The 21,882-nt window shown below is 42.1% G+C and overlaps 1 protein-coding gene across 1 annotated transcript in view; it reads left to right on the top strand.

Moving 5' to 3' along the window:
- LOC126281802 (nose resistant to fluoxetine protein 6-like) overlaps positions 1 to 21,882 on the top strand; it is a 252,843-nt gene that overhangs the window by 172,158 nt on the left and 58,803 nt on the right. Inside the window, exon 8 of the mRNA XM_049981017.1 lies at positions 1,397 to 1,529. Coding sequence (XP_049836974.1) covers positions 1,397 to 1,529 — 133 coding nt within the window. The remainder of the gene's footprint in view (positions 1 to 1,396; positions 1,530 to 21,882) is intronic.

Consider the following 21,882-nt stretch of genomic DNA (forward strand, 5'->3'; position numbering starts at 1 on the left):
GTCCATAATTGTTGACGACACTAACGGACTGCAGAATAATAGGTTCGAAGAACTTCGTGAGCTCGAAGGCCCGATTAGAATGACGTTCGCAAATGACAATTTCAAGTGAAACATCAGTTTGTCATTATGATATTTCTGAAAAGTATCTGTTCACGCTTGCATGCTTTGGTTGCCAGGCCTGACTTTCTTGACTCTAAATCGATGCGGACAGCACATGATCCATTAGTCCAAAGAGTTTGGAGACTAGACTAATAAAAAACAGATAACTCTTTAAGATGGTGATTTTAATGCTTTTTATGTTCTTGACAATCTCCTCTCACTTAAACACAGTGTACAGAATGTTCATCGAATCTTGTGAAACTGTCAGATGTTGTTCACTTCGCGCTTCACCTTGGCTTGAATGTCGGTCTGTAGTCAGAGTGCGAATTTATGCACTTTGTCGTTTTGTGGTAGGTTTGTACTGATAACGTCAAGGATCGTCACTTCCCTGATGATTTTTTCCCAGAAAAGAACTGTCAGCGTGTTTATTTCAGTCAAGTCGCGGCAGCGGTCCACGTGTAGTTGTTTTTATTTGGCAGTAAAGATGCGTGGGGCAAATTTTGCACACACTTTCCTCTTCTTCAAGAGATTCTAGAGATTGACTTGAACACTTGATGTAGAGATCTTGCTTCATTTAGATTTGTGACGCAACAAGGGTAAACAACTATGGCCGCACGTCCACTACTTGAAACTGCCTGCTCACAGCTGGCTGGTCGTATGTACATCTTTTGCTTAGTACAAGTAGTTAGTACAAGCTGCTACTGTAGTTACTCTATTGACGACGCTTAGACGCCAGGAATAAGATCAGTCTCGGGATTTTTTGGACGGGTCGTCTAGATTCTGTCGGTTTGTCCTCCAACCAAGGCTTCACACCTGAGGTCTGGTGCTGCCACTGGACTACGCCATGGATCCATTTTAATTGAGGCTGCCTTCACGTTGAAGGTTGTTGGTAATTGGCTTGAGGTTATTACATCCTGCTGATACTTACAAGGGTCACTGTAGGTGAGCAAGATTTTGACACCTACTTTGACGGTGGTGCTCTAGCCAAAGCACTCGACTCGCATTTTGCACAATCATCTTTCGGATTCAAGTTTGGCTACTGAAAATAAGATGTGACATGGCTTCCCCGGATCACATGAGGTGAGTGTCTTCGATAAAATCGTAGTTGATTTTCTGTCCTACTGCGACTGAAGTAATGCTTCGATTGTAGTAGCTATGCTATCTAAGAAACGTTAAACGGTGATGATACTTTTATTCTCTTCTGACAGAGTACGAGCAAAACGCAACGATTACCTATAGATGTAATTCCTTGTCATGTTCTTCGATGATCTCATAGTATGTTAAAAAAAATTTACAGACACGACCAGTGGGCGGAGTACGTGTTGCTCATGTACGTGCCCACATACTCGAGGATCGTGCCCTATGTGACTGGTGTGGGTCTTGGCTGTGTCCTCTTCTACAGCAAAGACAAGAAGTGCCGGATGAATGAGGTGAGTACGTCGAAATGTATACCTGAGACTTCTAGTTGCCTATCAGCTACCTGACGAGTATGTCCTAAATATGAGGCGTTACATAAGATTTAGAATGACAAATGTTCCCTTTCAAAATATAGATTACAGCAGCATAAACAGTAGACTCACGTGCTGCTGAATTACGAGATGCTTACCACGTGTGGGGTACTGGTAGTGCTCCTTTAGCAGTGATTACAGAGGTCGTCCATCACGTTGGCATGGATTTCACATTAATTTTTGGAAAGCTACTTTGATATATGACACTTCACCATCACTCACACACTATCCGATCAAAAGTACCCCGTATTTAATGTGGAATTAATCAGTGCATGTCACGAGACACTGAACTGTCAATATAAAGTACAGAAGCTGTAACAAGAGAATGATCAGACAGGGCATGTGACAAGACGCGGAATTGTCCATATAAGGTAGAGAAGCTATAACAAGAGAATGAGACAGTGCATGTGCCGAGACGCACAACTGTCAGAATAAAGTAGAAAAGCTGTAACAAGAGCATGAGTCAGTCAGGGCGTGTCACGAGACGCTGAACTGTCAGTATAAGGTAGAGAAGCTGTAACAAGAGAATGAGTCAGTTGAAAGGTCTCTGTTGGATTCCTTTCATGTTCATTTCTTAAATCTGTTGTCATTTACGGCATAAATTCCTCTTCTAAATTTATTGTGGCGTTTCTGACTATCTGCGACGAGACTGAGTAGTGGAACGTGTTACTTTTACACATAAACACGAACGATCTGTCACACTACTACACTTTAAAACACAGTTTATATGCAATTCATGTCACACAGTCTCATACGGAACCTTCATCCGCTTTCTTTTATATACTCTATATGATAAGAGACTGTCATTCCCCTTCCCTTCTGTGTGAGAGGATGAATGAGGAAATGTATTTCTAGTTGCATGCTTGAGGGTAGCAGACCAGCCTGTCTGCTAGAGAACAGTAGGACCAACGTCGGAACAGGTAGCTACGCTTTCTAAAAGCAAAGAGGTTTCTATCCTTTGTATGGTTCTGTCCGTCCCTTGTCATGTTGGTATAGGAAGCTGCCTCTCTGGTCACTTCCGTTTTGTATACGGAAGCACCCTTTGTAGGAGCGCAGGTCAGTCTGTCCGCGGCGAGCGTCTGAAGTGGTAAGATCTCCGGCTAAGCGCGTGTCTGCTAAGTCCGCAGGACAATGGATTTCTTAAGTTCAGCCTAACTGAAAATTTAATCACCTTTATTTCAGGTTTTAGCTCTAAAATATCTAATGTTACCTCAAATTGCAGAGCAGTGTGTTTCGAGTGTCAACTTCAGAATAACTTCCAGTAATTGCTTTGTCACTACTTTGTAAGTAAAGTGGAACCACGTGTTGATCAGAAACTCTAACTAAGATCATCAATCTTAAATACGAATGTGCGTGAGATTATAACGTCTCGTCTTAGCAATATTTTTCAATATAGCAACTTTTCTTTATGTTCAACCCACGTGGGGTGTACTTTGTGAGACCAGTACCACGTGCTTATACAATTGTTTGACCCATCAGGTTAATAGTAAGACGATAGTAACGAGTTCGAGGTTTTTCTTTTGTAAACTGCTTTTCGATCTAATTTATTTTAATTATCAAAATTATTGTGGAGTTACACTCTTTGTGTAAACCAAGTTGACCACGTGAAGCATGTGGCGTAATGATCAAAGTAGCTCTCAGCTATTCTTTTCGGGAAGATTTTACAGAGAGTTAGTATGAATTTAGTATACCAGTGTATGGTAATTACATGACGGACACGATTGCGCTACAAACGTTACTTCTTTGGGTGAAAATTGAATCGGTTGGTTGTGGTTAATTTCCTCTTGCATATGTTTCAATGTTCTTCGTGTGTTATTTTGTGAACGTAGAGTTGTATGCAGTCTCCCAATCTTGGCTCCCTATTTGATGTGTTCCGTATGATTACAAACTCACATTTTCACAATCCTAAATAAGGCACCAGCTTAGTTGTGACTCAAGTTTAATATGCTGAAATTTCAATGATCAATTTTAAGATAAATTTCCAAATATAAACTGATTTATTTCTTTTTATTTAAATTCTCCTTTTTATATATGTATCGCCGGTTTTCGTATGACTATTAAAAGATTATAATTAATGTTAGTCTGGTTGGAAATTTGGTGAGCTAGACTGGATACCTGGTGAAACAGTTGCTCAGTAATGCAACGTTAACTTCCTCAGATAGCTCACAGCTTTTAACCCGCTTTTATTGTCTATCAGCACCGCTTTCTCATAGCAAATTAAAGCAACAACATTACACATGGCGACCCTGTTCTGTGATTCCGCTAGACTCTGGAATCTCTGAAACGTTAGATTGCGAGCGTTGTATAATCTTAATTTTTTTTTTTCCCCGGCAGCGCTCAAACAACTTCTGCATTGTTTTGAGCATACTTTTAATAGATTCACGGCGTTGTTGAGCGGCGTTGTGTTGTTTGTCTTGTTTTGTTTTCTATATTTGTGTGTTTTATATGTGTGTGTGTTTTTTTCTGTCTTGTAAATTGTTCTGTCTCGATCAAAGATACAAATTTGTTTCTGAGTGTGAAAAAGTGCGTACTAGGTTGGGTACCTTTCGTGTGACTGTCGTGATTTTTGGGGGATACATTTATTCTGATTAGTGTGTTGCGTACCGGGTATAAGAAATTGAACTAATGCTGACACGTAGCCAAGCTAAAAGTAGGCAGTCCAACAACTTAAGCAACATGGACCAAGGGGATAATCTGATTTCGAATATTAACGCATCGGACGGTTCCGAAAATGCAATGGGAAATACTTCAGAGGAAATGCAAAACAGGACGAACGGGCTCACATCAGAGCCAGAAATTAATTTGCCTCCAACTAACCAAATTGATTTGGCAGAACTCATGAAAGCCTTATTGCAACAAAATAAAGAAAACGCAGAGAAATCTGAAAACTCGTTTCGAGAACAGAAAGAATCATCTGAAAAATCGATTCGTGAGCTAGGCGAGCAAATGACTCAAAAATCTGAAAAATCGATCCGGGAGCTAGGCGAGCAAATAGACGAAAAACTAATCCAGCAGACAAATAAAGTTGACAAGTCGATGCAGAGAGTGTCCGAGGATATCTCACAAAGAATAAAGAATCTGGCAAGTGAAATAAAAAGTGATATCATGAGAGAATTAGGCCGTACATTTGAACAAATCGATGACCGTCTGCAAGCCTTAGAACAGGGCAAGCGGAGTCGCGATGCGGAATCGAAAGAGAGCGAAGAACAGGTACTTAGGAATTTCCAAGCGCTGAGAGAACAATGCCAAAGAGAACACCAGCAGGTACTCTCGAGGGTCCAGAAGGCGGAAACGCATTGTCCAGCGTCCGTTAGCAACACAGTAGCGGACAACAGTCAATCGATTCACGCACTCGAACAGCAAGTAGAACAATTGAAGCAGACAGGGGCGGAAGACAACAGACAAATACATGATAAGATTGCGGGATTAGCGGACATCGTAGGCATAATGAAGGTGACGGAGAGCGATAACAATACTACACCGGTAGCGGTCGCAGAGACTGATGAAGTGCGTTCGCTTCTTAGATTTCAGAAGGGACAGTTCAAAGTGAACAGGCGGCACAAAGCTGTAACAGGTGAATTACAAGAACGCGTGGCGCATCTGGAAAGCCGCATTGGGTGTGATTCCGAACTCGCCAATAGCATCAAAAATAGCCGTACGAACAGTGCAGAGAGGGACTCCGGCCACGAGGGAGATTTTGACGACAGGGAAGAATGTATGTTGAGGGACAGACATGAGAAAAATAGAAACATTCAAGGGTCTCGCTGGGAGGAAATGCCGGGATTTGATTTCAAACATTTCCTTACGGTGAGAAAGTTTGGGATATTTCGAAATTCTCAAAAAGGAATACATCCACGAGCATGGCTCGAGCAATTTGAGTTCTGTCTTCCCCCTGACTGGGCAAGTTCACATAAGATAGAATATATGTGTGGCTATTTTGAAGGCGAACCGGCGATTCGCATGAGGTCGGCAGCGCGTCACTGCAACTCCACTCGGGAGTTTCGACAAGCCTTTCTATCCCCCTATTGGTCGGAAGCGGCACAAGATAGGGTCAAGCATGGCATAATTATGCTGCCAAATTTGAACCAGTCTGGTTTCGGCAGCCCAGCGCGCCTATTCGACCACATGCTGCAGGCAAATCAATTTCTATACGACCCATACGGACTTGCGGAACTCAGTAGGATATGCATCACCAAATTGTCGATGCACTTGCTCCACGTCATTCTTGCGGGACGATGCAAAGAAGACGTGGAAACGTTTAAGACACTTCTCCTAGAGTTGGAATATAATACAGCAGAATGCCCGCCTAATCAGGCACAAAGTTATTACGGGGCACAGCAGCGCGACCGAAGTCGTGGCCGTAGTACTAATCAACGGCGTAACTGGTCGTCGCGACGCGAACGGAACAATAATCGGGACCGGCCGTATAGAAACTGGGGTAACACTCGCGAGTACAGGTGGAACAACGGAAATGATCGAGGACGTGGACAAGATCGTGAACGCTACAGGTACGGCAACCAGAATAGATACTACGGTGAACACGGTGGGAATAGGACTGTAGGCGGAGCACCTCATGATGTTGAAATTCGGCCGGCTAACCCTAGACATAATCCAGCAAATGGTAATGAACAAAACCGGCAATGACAAACGATCAGCGCAGAAGGCGCCCAATCGGAACAAATTAGCGACATGGCAAATGACTGCATACGGTATATAGAGAGGGAAGGTATTAGAGAGGATTTGTTGCAAGAAACTACGAGTGCTAAAATATCGGGAATAAATCCAGTCGTGACAGTTGCAGTAAACAAAATATGTTTTAAGTGTGTCATTGACACTGGAAGCCCTTTCTCCATAGTGAGCGAGGCAGCATTTCAAAAATGCGAAGGGACTGGGACTTGGTCCGTTTTTCAAGTACGAGGGATAAAGGTGAAGGGTGCAATCTACGGTAAGAGCGTAGAAATCCGAAGGCAGACTCGGCTTAATTTTACCTGCCAGGGTAGAGAGTTTGAGTACAACTTCTTTGTGCTCCCAATGCTGAATGTGGCAATGATTTTAGGAAATGACTTCATGAATGTCCACCATGCAGTAATTGACATGGGTGGAGGAATAATGACAGTTCAAGTTGGGGATCAGCCAATTAATTTAGTATTTGATGAATGCATATTACGTGCCGAGTCAGAAATTAGTTGCCTAAAATTTCAAGCTCAAACCGAATCGCAACCGAGACTGGAGCTACTCGTGAACTATGTAAGTGAGTCGTGCTCTACATCTGGTGAGCAGGGGAAAGATGTTGTTTTTGCTGATGCACTGAGAAAGAGCATCGCGGGTGTCAGAACCACGGACAGGGAAAAGGAGAAATTGTATTGCCTACTTAGGAATCATGAACGAGTATTTTCTGAGACTCCGGGGGCGATTAAGGGTTTTACTTACCAATTCAGAGTAGGTGACCATCAGAAGTTTTCTGTTAGACCATACCCTATTCCCGTGGCGTATAAAGCCCAGGTGGAGAAGGAAATAAACAAGATGTTAGAACAAGGAATAATTGAGCGGGCAATAAGCTCGTACAACTCACCCTTGCTTGTCGTACCAAAACGCGACAACTCGGTTCGTTTGGTACTAGACTCGAGACAGATAAACACAATTATTATGTCGGAAACGGACAGGCCTGAGAGCCTTGAGGAACTCTTACAACGTTTCCACGGTGTAAAGGTACTATCATCTGTCCACCTCCGTTCGAGTTTTTGGCAAATCGTTCTACGCCCATCTTGCAGATTATATACAGCGTTCCTGTGTTATGGAAATTGTTTCCAATTCCGGCGTCTCCCGTTCGGACTAAACGTCTCATCAGCTGCTTTTATAAGGGGATTAAATAGCATTTTGCCTGATGATTTGAAACAGCAAGTGACAATTTACGTGGATGACATATTAATTGCGGAAAAGTCGTGGGAGGATCATAATGACGTTCTGAACAGACTACTGGATGTTTTTGAGAAGGCAGGTGTAACGGTTCAACTTAGATAAGTCACAGTTCGGACGAGAGAACATAAAATTCTTAGTCCATATTGTCTCAGCAAATGGATTACAACCTGACCCGGAGAAAATTGCGGCGATAGCGGAGTGTGCAATGCCGACAAATAAAAAACAGTTGCGAGCATTCTTAGGCCTGTGCAATTTTTATAAGCGATTTATAAATTTTAGTGTACTTGGTACAGCCCGTCTATGTGGACTAACAGGGAAGAACGCTTTGTGGGTCTGGGATCAAGAGGCACAGGATGAATTTTATAAACTGAAAAAGGCTTTGGTAGAGGCTCCCACCCTCGTGCATCCCGACCTGACACAAGAATTCTGTTTAATGACGGACAGTTCCTTGTCATGATTAGGTGCGGTACTGTTTCAAACGGAAGGGAATGATGATATTACAACTTGGAAAACAATCTCGTTTGGGAGCAGGGTGCTCTCTCGATGTGAAAAAAATTATTCAGTGACAGAACTCGAAGCACTCGAGATAGTTTGGGCATTCTCAAAATTTAGGTATTTCTTATTTGGGAGGACCACCAGGGTATACACTGACCATCGTGCACTCCAATTTCTTATGAGCACAAAAATCACGCATGGGAGACTAGGACGCTGGGCACTATACCTACAGGAATATAATTTCACTGTAGAATACATTCCGGGACAGAAAAATGTAATTGCTGACGCTTTATCGCGCATTCCTATAGGTTTGGTTCACACAGAAGAAGGGGAACTCGGTGAAAACAATTTTAGTATCCTATACTTACAGAATGTAGCGTTTGAGAACTTTGTTACCACCTCTTTAGGGAGTATAGCGGACGAACAGGATAAGGACGCAGTATTGAAAGATATAAAAAAGAAGTGGGAGGACAAGGAGAATGTAGGAATACGCCAGTACTACTTAGTGCGCAATAGAATACTATTCAAGAAACGAGCCCCGGACGACTCCAGATGGGTGTTGGTGATTCCGGAGGAACTCGTAAACAAAATTATATGGTACATACATTTGAATTATGGTCACTTCGGAGCACAGAAATGTTGTGAAAAACTGAAGGAGACATGCTATATTAATAACATGCTACGGCGTATTCGTTGTGTACTTAGAGTGTGCGGACCTTGTCAGCGAGCAAAGGCGGCCACAGTGACGTATGCTGCACCATTGCACCCGATAATACCAAGCAAACTTTGTGACCTCGCGGCCGTGGATCTATTTGGGCCACTAATACGATCCAAAGCAGGTTTTGCATATGTTTTCGTAGCGGTGGAGCTAACCTCCAAGTTTGTGTGTCTGACTCCGTTGAGGCGGGCCACAGCAAGGGCAGTGGCAACTGCATTTGCAAAGCAGTTTCTGCATGAAGTTGGGCATGTGAAAAGAGTTATCTCGGATAATGGACCAGAATTTAGATCGCAATACTGGCAGCGGATGCTTCGAAGGACAAGAATTAAACATATATATATATATATATATATATATATATATATATATATATATATATATTTTTCACCCCAGCTCGAACCCCAGTGAGCGTATTATGCGTGAATTAGGAAAACTATGTAGGTTATACTGCAGTCGTGATCACCGATCGTGGGACAGACACCTAAAGGGATTTCAGAACATAATTAATGAGTTGCCTAATACGTTAACAAAGCTTCCGCCAATCACTGTGCTAAAAAACAAGGAGCCCCCGAGCAAAATCAAAGAGGTGGTGCCTTGGCCACTAGAGCCGAGACTACGCCGGAACGCAATTGTTGACTTATCTTTACGCAACATCAAGCGTGCAGCAGAAGCCAGAGTCAAGGCGTATAAGAAAAAGTGAGAAAAACAGTGTTTCATGTAGGACAAAAAGTCCTTATCAGATCACACAAGCTGTCTAACAAACGGTCAGGTGTCTGCAAGAAATTTTTTAATCTCTTTAACGGCCCGTATCGGATAAGGAAGATTCCCCACGAAAACGCCATAGAAGTTGAAACTCTTCGATCGAAGAAATCAAAAGGGCTACACCATGTGTCAAACGTAAAACCATACATTGAGTAGAAAGGACAGTGAGGAGTAGAGAGGACGGTGAAGAGAAACAATTGATTAGTTTACATTTGTGATACATGCATTTTGAATAATATGTTGGTAAAAATAATGATAAAGTTGTTTCTATGTGATTGATTGAAGTGATGTTTTTAGTTTTTTTTCTTTCCTTGTGCAATTAGGATTTAGGTTGGTCCAAAGGTGAAGATAAAAGGTTTCTTTGTGAACGGGTGAAATGTTGTTTATGGTTTTTTGGTGTAAATTGAGAAGAGTCGCTCCTGAGAGAAGGAAGATCTGTGTTGAATTAATGCAAAACTCAGGGGAATATCCGATCTGTGGGTATTATGGGTCTGGCAAACCCAGGTCCCCAGCTGTTAGTAGCTTTGTTTCCGATTTTCTGCTTTCAGTGCTACTATCTATCTATTACTATTCTATATCTGTCAGTATAAATGAACATCTCTTACTATAGTATGCGTGCTGTATGAATATTTTAAGATAGGAGAACTCTGAGAAAGGAATGAGTAAGTTTGTAATCTTGAAAACAGGATGTGATAAAACGATTATTTAACCAATGGCTTCCCAATAAGCGCTAATATGTTGATGTTGATGATATATCTTTTTTTTTTTTTTTTTGTTCTTTATAGTTCAGTAGGTAAAGTGCTGTCTGTGGATTTCGTCAGTATATTGATTCCTTTCAAGGTGAAAGAAGAATTGTGGTTGCGTAATTTACGTGGCCCTGAAATATTATTGTGGTAGTCAAATACGAGCAGTTTTTGAGCACATGGAGAATGGAACAGAAATATGGATCCTTTCTGTAGTCTTTATTGATGTTGAACCAGAGCCTGAAAAATTATCCTGCGTTAATACTTGTCCTAGAAAAGCGACGTTTATGTGTTTTGCTGATGCTGTGAGCATTACAGCTTACTGTTTTCGCTGGTGCGGGATGCACTGCAGTCTATATGATTTGTACTGAGGATATTTCCCTCTTGAAGGTAGAGGAAGATTAAATAATTTTTATTATGGGACCGAAGGAAAGCTTGGTTTAATGTAATAAGGAGGAAGCAAAACTTTTGTCATTTAAACTACATAAGGATTCGGATCTTTTGTGTCTGTTGTAAGTTCGATATGTTAAGATGAAACTGTTTTACAGAACAGAGGTGACCACAATTTTGCCATTCATGAGAAATGAATCCAGAATAACCACCACAGGCTAAATAACTGATTTGAAAGCGAAAGGTAACTTAAAGAATGAACGAAATGGGAGCAACATGGGTAAGAAAATGTAGTATAACCTGTATAATTAAAATATCTTTACCCTTTTCACAGTCATATGTGTGATTAATTTTAGATGAAATTTTCTTACTGTTTATTTGTGAACATATGAGTATGATAAATGTATAATTGCGAGTCTCTTATCAGGTGTGTCAGCTCGTATAAATGTTTTGGCGTGTAAATAACCATTGTTTTTTTGGTTTTTTTTTTTACTGTGTATGTTTAAGGAAAGTTTCTCCATATTTATCATGTGACAAGACATATGCCGCGAGCGTCAGGAAGAGGACGAATTAGAACAATGTTGTAGTGGTATAAACACTGTGTTGAAGTAGCATTGAAGTAGCTTGTTGGATTAACTAGTAGTGGATTGAAGTAAAATTTTGAGTAATGCATGTTTATGGGTAGTTAGTTTGTAGAATAGACAACAGGTGTGCATGTGTGTGTGTGTAAATAACATGTGAACCCTATGCTGTCCTGACCTATACTTGCACAAGACATAATCCTATTCATTTTAGTGAATTAATAAGTAGCATTTGATTTATTAAAACGTAAGTGAACCACATTAGTGATGTGGATTTAGATTTTATATTGTCAGTTCATTTAATTTTTATTTTTATAGTGTAAAGTCTTTTCACTTTTATTTTTTATATTGTCAAGTCATTTAACTTTTATTTTTATATTGTCGATTCATCTAACTTTTTTATTTAAAAAAAAATTAAGTCTCACTTTTGTTCTAAAAAAAATTGTGAAAGACAATACTAAGTGATATTATGTATGACATTTTGTAGTCTCGTAACTATGATGAACAATTTCTGTGAATGCAGTTGAGAACCTGAAAGCGAACCGGCTAAAATCTTAGGAGACAGCGGGAGCAGCGAGGAGGAGGACTAGTTGTAAACCGGTGGGTTTCCCAGCAGGACACTCTGTCAACCGGGCCACTTCTAGAGCGCGGTCGACAACAAAAGAAGGGTACGCGGCAAACACTTTCCCTTGTACCCGGAGATAATGGGCGGCCGCACCAGTGCGACCCTCCGTGGAGTCGATGACCTGAGATGTCAGAGCGGTCCACCGCGCGGAAATCCATCTGCTGGTAACGCACCACATTCACGCGACCGTGGCGAGACGGGCGCGGTGAAACGACAGAAGACAGGGGATAAAGGGGCGTGGATCCTTTTGACAGGTACTGTCCAGAGAAAATGGCAGATTTCAACGACGCCTATCGACATTTCCTGACGGATGCCCACTGTCAAGCGACAGTAAATCACGGTTCGAGGTTCTCTGGTCGCTAAGGGTGGCACAAAGAAGAGCCATTAAGTGTCACCTTTGCCCAGGAATATCAAACCGGGGAGCCAATTGAGGATAACTCAAGAATGTAAAACACAAGGGGCGTGGAGCCTTTTGACACATACTGTCCAGAGAAACTGGCAGACTTCAACGACGCTTATCAACATTTCCTGGTGGATGCCCACTGTCAAGCGACAGTAAATCGTAGTTCGATGTTCTCTGGTAGCTAAGGGTGGCACAAAAAAGAGCCATTAAGTGTCATCCTTGCCCAGGAATATCAACCTGGCGTGTCAAACGAGGATACCGCATGAATTTGACAACACAGACATGGAACCAAATCGAGATGTAAGTGACATGGGCCACCAAGAGAAACTTCATGAGAGGGCAGAGAAGGTGGGATTGCACGCAACAGATGGACAAAAAAAAAAATCCCTACTGACAGCTGCGGCGACGAACCCCCCCCCCCCCCCCCCTCCCCTTATATTGTGCCTCGGAACAGTGGAACTACTGAGTGTGTCAGTGAACAGTGATTATCCGGTTCTTAGTCCAATGCATATACGTGTGTTCTGTCAAAGAAACTTTGACTCATGTGTTTTGCAGGGGTTCGATTTATTGGTGTTTATTAGACTGACTCTTGTATTTTGCAGGTGTTCTATTTTTTTTTAGACTTTGACTCTTGTATTTTGCAGGTGTTTTATTTATTGGTGTTCTTTTTTTTAGACGTTGACTACTGTACTTTCAGAGCTGTTTTATTTTTCAATGTTTGTTTTTGTGTGTTGTATTAGATTTGTGATATTTTGTTTCGTAAATTCATTTCTGTGGCATTGGTTCGTTTATCAGTCAGATAGCTATTCATGCCCATTGGACAGTGATCGATTAGCCTTTGCATGGGGCATATTTAAAGTGAAGAACCCATTAAGGGTAACAATCACATAATTAATTGTAGTTTCAGTATAATGACATAGTGATCACTGTTTGAAAACTAACTGAAATATAGTAGAGTGATTAAATTAGTGCCACAAAGTTATTTTTATTCTACAAATTATTAGTTTTATAAGATATAGAATTTTTTTGCGATAACCACTTTGTAAAAGAAGTTTTTTCTCTTATTTTTTTTCTTTTTTTTTGCTTTTGCGGATTGTGCATTGTAATGTTGTGCTTTATAATACTGATGTTATTTTCGTGCTTTTTTTAATTGCTGTGGCACCTTTGCTATTTTCATAAATTTTACTTGTTAATAAACAGTCATAAATTTCCTGTGATCAGTTGGCTTTTGCAATGAGCAAATACTGGTGAACTCCATAAGGGTAACAACCAAAAATTGTTTTCATATTAACGACACTGGCACCAATGTTTTTACTTGCTGACCGAATTATGTCTACACTATCTTTTAAATAGGTGTCACAGATTGTTTTATTCTCTTTGAAATTAGTAGATTCTAATGATGTGTTGAAATTGCGGAATCTTAGCAAGTAGCTGGTGACCTTTTGCCTTTTCTTTACATTTTTGGTTTAAGTTGGGTGTGAAAAGCCTGCTTGGGAATGTCCTAGCATGGCCTGAAAATTCCCTGCACAGTCTTTTCCCGGAGCGTTGGGGTTATGAAAGGTCTCTGTTGGATTCCTTTCATGTTCATTTCTTAAATCTGTTGTCATTTACGGCATAAATTCCTCTTCTAAATTTATTGTGGCGTTTCTGACTATCTGCGACGAGACTGAGTAATGGAACGTGATACTTTTACACATAAACAAGAACTACGCTTTAAAACACAGTTTATATGCAATTCATGTCACACAGTCTCATACGGAACCTACATCCGCTTTCTTTTATGTACTGTATATGATAAGATACTGTCATTCCCCTTCCCTTCTGTGTGAGAGGATGAATGAGGAAATGTATTTCTAGTTGCATGCTTGAGGGTAGCAGACCAGCCTGTCTGCTAGAGAACAGTAGGACCAACGTCGGAACAGGTAGCTACGCTTTCTAAAAGCAAAGAGGTTTCTATCCTTTGTATGGTTCTGTCCGTCCCTTGTCATGTTGGTATAGGAAGCTGCCTCTCTGGTCACTTCCGTTTTGTATACGGAAGCACCCTTTGTAGGAGCGCAGGTCAGTCTGTCCGCGGCGAGCGTCTGAAGTGGTAAGATCTCCGGCTAAGCGCGTGTCTCCTAAGTCCGCAGGACAATGGATTTCTTAAGTTCAGCTTAACTGAAAATTTAATCACCTTTATTTCAGGTTTTAGCTCTAAAATATCTAATGTTACCTCAAATTGCAGAGCAGTGTGTTTCGAGTGTCAACTTCAGAATAACTTCCAGTAATTGCTTTGTCACTACTTTGTAAGTAAAGTGGAACCACGTGTTGATCAGAAACTCTAACTAAGATCATCAATCTTAAATACGAATGTGCGTGAGATTATAACGTCTCGTCTTAGCAATATTTTTCAATATAGCAACTTTTCTTTATGTTCAACCCACGTGGGGTGTACTTTGTGAGACCAGTACCACGTGCTTATACAATTGTTTGACCCATCAGGTTAATAGTAAGACGATAGTAACGAGTTCGAGGTTTTTCTTTTGTAAACTGCTTTTCGATCTAATTTATTTTAATTATCAAAATTATTGTGGAGTTACACTCTTTGTGTAAACCAAGTTGACCACGTGAAGCATGTGGCGTAATGATCAAAGTAGCTCTCAGCTATTCTTTTCGGGAAGATTTTACAGAGAGTTAGTATGAATTTAGTATACCAGTGTATGGTAATTACATGACGGACACGATTGCGCTACAAACGTTACTTCTTTGGGTGAAAATTGAATCGGTTGGTTGTGGTTAATTTCCTCTTGCATATGTTTCAATGTTCTTCGTGTGTTATTTTGTGAACGTAGAGTTGTATGCAGTCTCCCAATCTTGGCTCCCTATTTGATGTGTTCCGTATGATTACAAACTCACATTTTCACAATCCTAAATAAGGCACCAGCTTAGTTGTGACTCAAGTTTAATATGCTGAAATTTCAATGATCAATTTTAAGATAAATTTCCAAATATAAACTGATTTATTTCTTTTTATTTAAATTCTCCTTTTTATATATGTATCGCCGGTTTTCGTATGGCTATTAAAAGATTATAATTAATGTTAGTCTGGTTGGAAATTTGGTAAGCTAGGCTGGATACCTGGTGAAACAGTTGCTCAGTAATGCAACGTTAACTTCCTCAGATAGCTCACAGCTTTTAACCCGCTTTTATTGTCTATCAGCACCGCTTTCTCATAGCAAATTAAAGCAACAACATTACACAGTCAGGGCGTGTCAGGAGTCACGGAACTGTCAGTATGAGGTAGAGAAACTGTAACAAGAGAATGTGTCAGTCAGGGCATGTGACGAGACGTGGAACTGTCAGAATAAAGGAGAGAAGCTGTAACAAGAGAATGAGTCAGTCAGGGCGTGTCACGAGATGAGGAACTGTCACTATAAGGTAGAGAAGCTGAAACATGAGAATGAGTCAGTCAGGGCGTGTCAGGAGACACGGAACTGTCAGTATAAAGTACAGAAGCTGCAACAAGAGAATGTGTCAGTCAGGGCATGTGACAAGACATGGAACTGTCAGAATAAAGGAGAGAAGCTGTAACAAGAGATTGAGTCAGTCAGGGCGTGTCAGGAGACACAGAACTGTCAGTATAAAGTAGAGAAGCTGTAACAAGAGAATGTGTCAGTCAGGGCATGTGACGAGACGTGGAACTGTCAGAATAAAGGAGAGAAGTTGTAACAAGAGAATGAGTCAGTCAGGACATGTGACGAGAAGCGGAATTGTCAATATAAGGTAGAGAAGCTGTAACAAGAGAATGAGTCATGGCATGTGCCGAGACGCAGAACTGTCAGAATAAAGTAGAAAAACTGTAACAAGAGCATGAGTCAGTCAGGGCGTGTCACGATATGCGGAACTGTCAGTATAAGGTAGAGAAGCTGAAACATGAGAATGAGTCAGTCAGGGCATGTGACGAGACGTGGAACTGTCAGAATAAAGGAGAGAAGCTGTAACAAGAGAATGAGTCAGTCAGGGCGTGTCAGGAGACACGGAACTGTCAGTATAAAGTAGAGAAGCTGTAACAAGACAATGAGCCAGTCAGGGCATGTGACGAGACGTGGAACTGTCAGAATAAAGTAGAGAAGCTGTAACAAGAGAATGAGTCAGTCAGGGCTTGTCAGGAGTCACGGAACTGTCAGTATAAAGTAGAGAAGCTGTAACAAGAGAATGTGTCAGTCAGGGCATATGACGAGACGTGGAACTGTCAGAATAAAGTAGAGAAGCTGTAACAAGAGAATGAGTCAGTCAGGGCTTGTCAGGAGTCACGGAACTGTCAGTATAAGGTAGAGAAACTGTAACAAGAGAATGAGTCAGGGCGTGTGCCGAGACTCAGAACTGTCAGAATAAAGTAGAAAAACTGTAACAAGAGCATGAGTCAGTCAGAGCGTGTCACAAGAGGCTGAACTGTCAGTATAAGGTAGAGAAGCTGTAACAAGAGAATGAGTGGTCAGGGCATGTGATAAGACGCGGAACTGTCAGTATAAAATAGCGAAGCTGTAACAAGAGAAAGATTCAGGGCATATGCCGAGACGCAGAACTGTCAGAATAAAGTAGAAAAGCTGTAACAAGAGCATGAGTCAGTTAGGGCGTGTCACGAGAGGCTGAACTGTCAGTATAAGGTAGAGAAGCTGTAACAAGAGAATGAGTCAGTCAGGGCATGTGACGAGACGTGGAACTGTCAGAATAAAGGAGAGAAGCTGTAACAAGAGAATGAGTCAGTCAGGGCGTGTCAGGAGACACGGAACTGTCAGTATAAAGTAGAGAAGCTGTAACAAGAGAATGAGCCAGTCAGGGCATGTGACGAGACGTGGAACTGTCAGAATAAAGTAGAGAAGCTGTAACAAGAGAATGAGTCAGTCAGGGCGTGTCAGGAGTCACGGAACTGTCAGTATAAGATAGAGAAACTGTAACAAGAGAATGAGTCAGGGCATGTGCCGAGACCCAGAACTGTCAGAATAGAGTAGAAAAACTGTAACAAGAGCATGAGTCAGTCAGGGCGTGTCACGAGAGGCTGAACTGTCAGTATAAGGTAGAGAAGCTGTAACAAGAGAATGAGTCAGGCAGGGCATGTGGCAAGACGCGGAACTGTCAGTATAAAATAGCGAAGCTGTAACAAGAGAATGAGTCAGGGCATGTGCCGAGACGCAGAACTGTCAGAATAAAGTAGAAAAACTGTAACAAGAGCATGAGTCAGTCAGGGCGTGTCACGAGAGGCTGAACTGTCAGTATAAGGTAGAGAAGCTGTAACCAGAGAATGAGTCAGTCAGGGCGTGTCACGAGAGGCTGAACTGTCAGTATAAGGTAGAGAAGCTGTAACAAGAGAATGAGTCAGTCAGGGCATGTGACGAGACGCAGAACTGTCAGTATAAAATAGTGAAGCTGTAACAAGAGAATGAGTCAGGGCATGTGCCGTCACGCAGAACTGTGAGAATAAAGTAGAAAAGCTGTAACAAGAGCATGAATCAGTCAGGGCGTGTCACGAGATGCGGAACTGTCAGTATAAGGTAGAGAAGCTGAAACATGAGAATGAGTCAGTCAGGGCATGTGACGAGACGTGGAACTGTCAGAATAAAGGAGAGAAGCTGTAACAAGAGAATGAGTCAGTCAGGGCGTGTCAGGAGACACGGAACTGTCAGTATAAAATAGAGAAGCTGTAACAAGAGAATGTGTCAATCAGGGCATGTGACGAGACGTGGAACTGTCAGAATAAAGAAGAGAAGCTGTAACAAGAGAATGAGTCAGTCAGGGCATGTGACGAGACGCGGAACTGTCAGTATAAAATAGCAAAGCTGTAACAAGAGAATGAGTCAGGGCATGTGCCGAGACGCAGAACTGTCAGAATAGAGTAGAAAAGCTGTAACAAGAGCATGAGTCAGTCAGGGCGTGTCACGAGAGGCTGAACTGTCAATATAAGGTAGAGAAGCTGTAACAAGAGAATGAATCAGTCATTGCAAGTGACGAGACGCAGAACTGTCAATATAAGGTAGAGAAGCTGTAACAAGAGAATGAGTCAGTCAGGGCATGTGACGAGACGTGGAACTGTCAGAATAAAGGAGAGAAGCTGTAACAAGAGAATGAGTCAGTCAGGGCGTGTCAGGAGACACGGAACTGTCAGTATAAAATAGAGAAGCTGTAACAAGAGAATGTGTCAGTCAGGGCATGTGACGAGACGTGGAACTGTCAGAATAAAGAAGAGAATCTGGAACAAGAGAATGAGTCAGTCAGGGCGTGTCAGGAGACACGGAACTGTCAGTATAAAATAGAGAAGCTGTAAGAAGAGAATGTGTCAGTCAGGGCATGTGACGAGACGTGGAACTGTCAGAATAAAGGAGAGAAGCTGTAACAAGAGAATGAGTCAGTCAGGGCGTGTCAGGAGACATCGAACTGTCAGTATAAAATAGAGAAGCTGTAACAAGAGAAATGTGTCAGTCAGGGCATGTGACGAGACGTGGAACTGTCAGAATAAAGGAGAGAAGCTGTAACAAGAGAATGAGTCAGTCAGGGCGTGTCACGAGTTCCGGAACTGTCAGTATATAGTAGAGAAACTGTAACAAGAGAATGAGTCAGTCAGGAGAGCTCAGTGACTTCGAATGTAGACTAGTCATTGGATGTCACCTGAGCAACAAATCCATCAGGCAAATTCCAAACCTTCCCCAGCTACTCAAGTCGACATTGTTGGTGATGTGATCGTCAAGTGGAAACGCGAAGGAAGAACCACAGCTAAACATAGTCCATGCAGACCTCACGTACTGACGAACACTGACCATCGAGCATTACGGAGGGTGGTTGTAGAAAAGTCGCATAAAATCAGTAGAAGGAATCACTCTTGTTTGCCAGAGTACTAGCAGCAATTCAGCTAGCACAAGGACTGTGTGCAGGGAGTTAAAAAGAGTGGGGCCAACTGTTTTAGCAGCTTCCCATAAATCACACGTCTGTGTCGTCAATGCTAACTATGATTCAGGTGGTTTAGAAATCGACGCAATTGGACATTGGATTTACTGGAAACGAGCGATTTGGAGTGATGAATGACGCTACTCCCTCTCGAAGTGTTTGGGTTTCGCCAATGGATGGAGAACTTTACGTGCCATCATGCATTGTGCCAACACAGTACAGAGATAGCTGCGTTGAGATATGGGATGTTTTTCGTGCTTAGGGTGTGATACCTTTATAGCAATTAAAAAATCGCTAAATGCAGAGGGATATGAACGCATTTTACATCATGCATACTGTGTACTGTAGAGGAACATGACGATGACTCTCCATATCAGCATGACAACGTACCGTGTAAGCATCTGTGAGGCAAAGGCTTGTAAAATTTAACATTCCCGAATTGGACTGCAATGCCTAGAGTCCCAAGCTGAAATCAGTGGAACATATTTGGGATGAGTTATAACGTCAACTTTGCTCGAAACCCTAGCGTCCATCATCACTACCTTCTATTGTTTCAGCTTTGGTGGAAGAATGGGCTATCGTTCCTCCACAGACCTTCAGAACCCTCATTGAAAGTTCCCAGTAGAGCTCAAGCTGTCAAAAGATGAAGGGTGAAAACACCCAATATTAATATCTACTGATATGGGTTCATATACTTTTGATGAGACAGTGTATCTCTGTCTATAGCATTTTAGATGCGCTCAATAGCCTTTGGTCATGTGACGGGGATAGGAGCTGTAGAGAGTTGGGCTCACAAGCACCTTGCTTTCCGCCGTTCATGGAATATTCCTCAAACCACTCGACCACAGTCCAGAAATGATGCGATAGCACACCTCTGGCTGACAGTACCGGTCGCCTACAGCTGCGGAATCCTGAAGGAAAAGAAGCGAATTCGCAGGTTCTGATGATATGTTTCAGCGTCGTTCATTGGCCAAATATGAACACTCTTCCCTCTTACAACCCACACATGCGCACACAACAGGTCACTACCACTTGCTAGAACGGTAACGTATCGGCAGCAGGTGTTTATTGCTTCGTGCGGATCACGATACCTCGTATCTTGCGATCGGCGCACACCAAGTACTGCAACTCATCAGTTTGGATGATCTTTCCCAATGACGACTGTTTATGCCCTGTGACGTGGCGTGAAAGGCATACATTATAAGTAGTACCGTCTGCATCCCATAGCAAGATGCTGATTATGAATGGTATGGTAGCTCACCAATATTGTTGAGGTCCAGGAGAATACTCTTTTACATCTGCGAATCACACCTAAATGGCTTAGCAGCTAAAATTTTGGCAGTGTGTTTCTTTTGGTGAATTCTTCCTATACGAAAAATTTCGGTCCGGTTTCGACAAGTCGTCCCGTTACGTCCGCTAAGGCCATCAGCTACCTTGTCTCGGGTGTCTCTTGGACTTTGCACCTAACCAAGTTTGGCCGTTTCCGTCCATCCTGTGTCGTTTGAGCAGCCTGTAGCTATATACTCAGCACTGTGGACTTTTTCTCCTGCCGCGCTATTAAATGCTGATAAAATTACCGATACTCCGAACCCTCAGCTCTCTAAAAGTTTGCTAGCGCTTTTCCCATTCCAGTTCCACTCCACCACCTCGTCGTAAGTTGAATTAATTGCGAGGTATGACTTCTCAGTATGCTCGGACCTCCGATGCGCACCACGGTTAATTCTGGCATTGGGTGTTTTTTCATAAGAGGTTACTCGCAACACAAGCGTAACCTAGTGTCAAGTGCGAAGTTCAGCGCCTGTACGACCTCGGAATGTCCTATACATCGAGCCTCATGATTTGGCCAAGATAAAATGCACTGTGCAATATATGAACGTATTTAATCAGTGGTCTGCTTCGAGCATCTCCTCTCGATATAAAGATCACTTCACTAGAGTTCATGTATATGATAAAGAGGTACGCACCTGCAAATCGAACAGGTGAGCGACCCTGACAAATCAATCGTAGCTGTGAAATTGGCGTTAAATTAATACTTGTGGGTGTGGGAGAAGGTACGTTCATCTACTACAATTAAAATGGAATTCATTACAACCATGGTTTATTGACAAAGTTTACCCATATGTAAAGCAGGACATGAAATTACAAATCGGATTATCTCACAAATCGAAGATGCTTGCAGAACGTAATCTGAATCGGTAGAAATTAAAAAATAGTTCAAATGGCTCTGAGCACTATGGGACTTAACATCTGTGGCCATCAGTCCCCTAGAACTTAGAACTACTTAAACCTTACTAACCTAAGGACATCACACACATCCATGCCCGAGGCAGGATTCGAACCTGCGACCGTAGCAGTCGAGGGGTTCCGGACTGCGCGCCTAGAACCGCTAGACCACTGCGGCCGGCGGTAGAAATTAGTTCATTATGACATTGAATAGGGAAGGACACACCAGAAGAAAATGGAGGAAGCTATTGTAACAAACTCGCGATGTACCTAACTGAACAGCAAATACGGTGTTGGATTGGTCACGATGATTGTGTCGATTCGGAAAAGTGAAGGGGTGAGGGATACATAAAGACCCATTAGCAATGGCATGACCGATTTAAGCCCCTAGTTACTTGAACCTATTATAACATCAGTGTTACTGCTCGCTTATTGCTGCGTCAACTTACACTTAAAATGTGGTGAGCTCGCACTATAGCAGTTGGTGGATTGCAGAAG

This window comes from Schistocerca gregaria, chromosome 7 (assembly GCF_023897955.1).
Source record: "Schistocerca gregaria isolate iqSchGreg1 chromosome 7, iqSchGreg1.2, whole genome shotgun sequence".
In the NCBI taxonomy this organism is placed as follows: domain Eukaryota; kingdom Metazoa; phylum Arthropoda; class Insecta; order Orthoptera; family Acrididae; genus Schistocerca; species Schistocerca gregaria.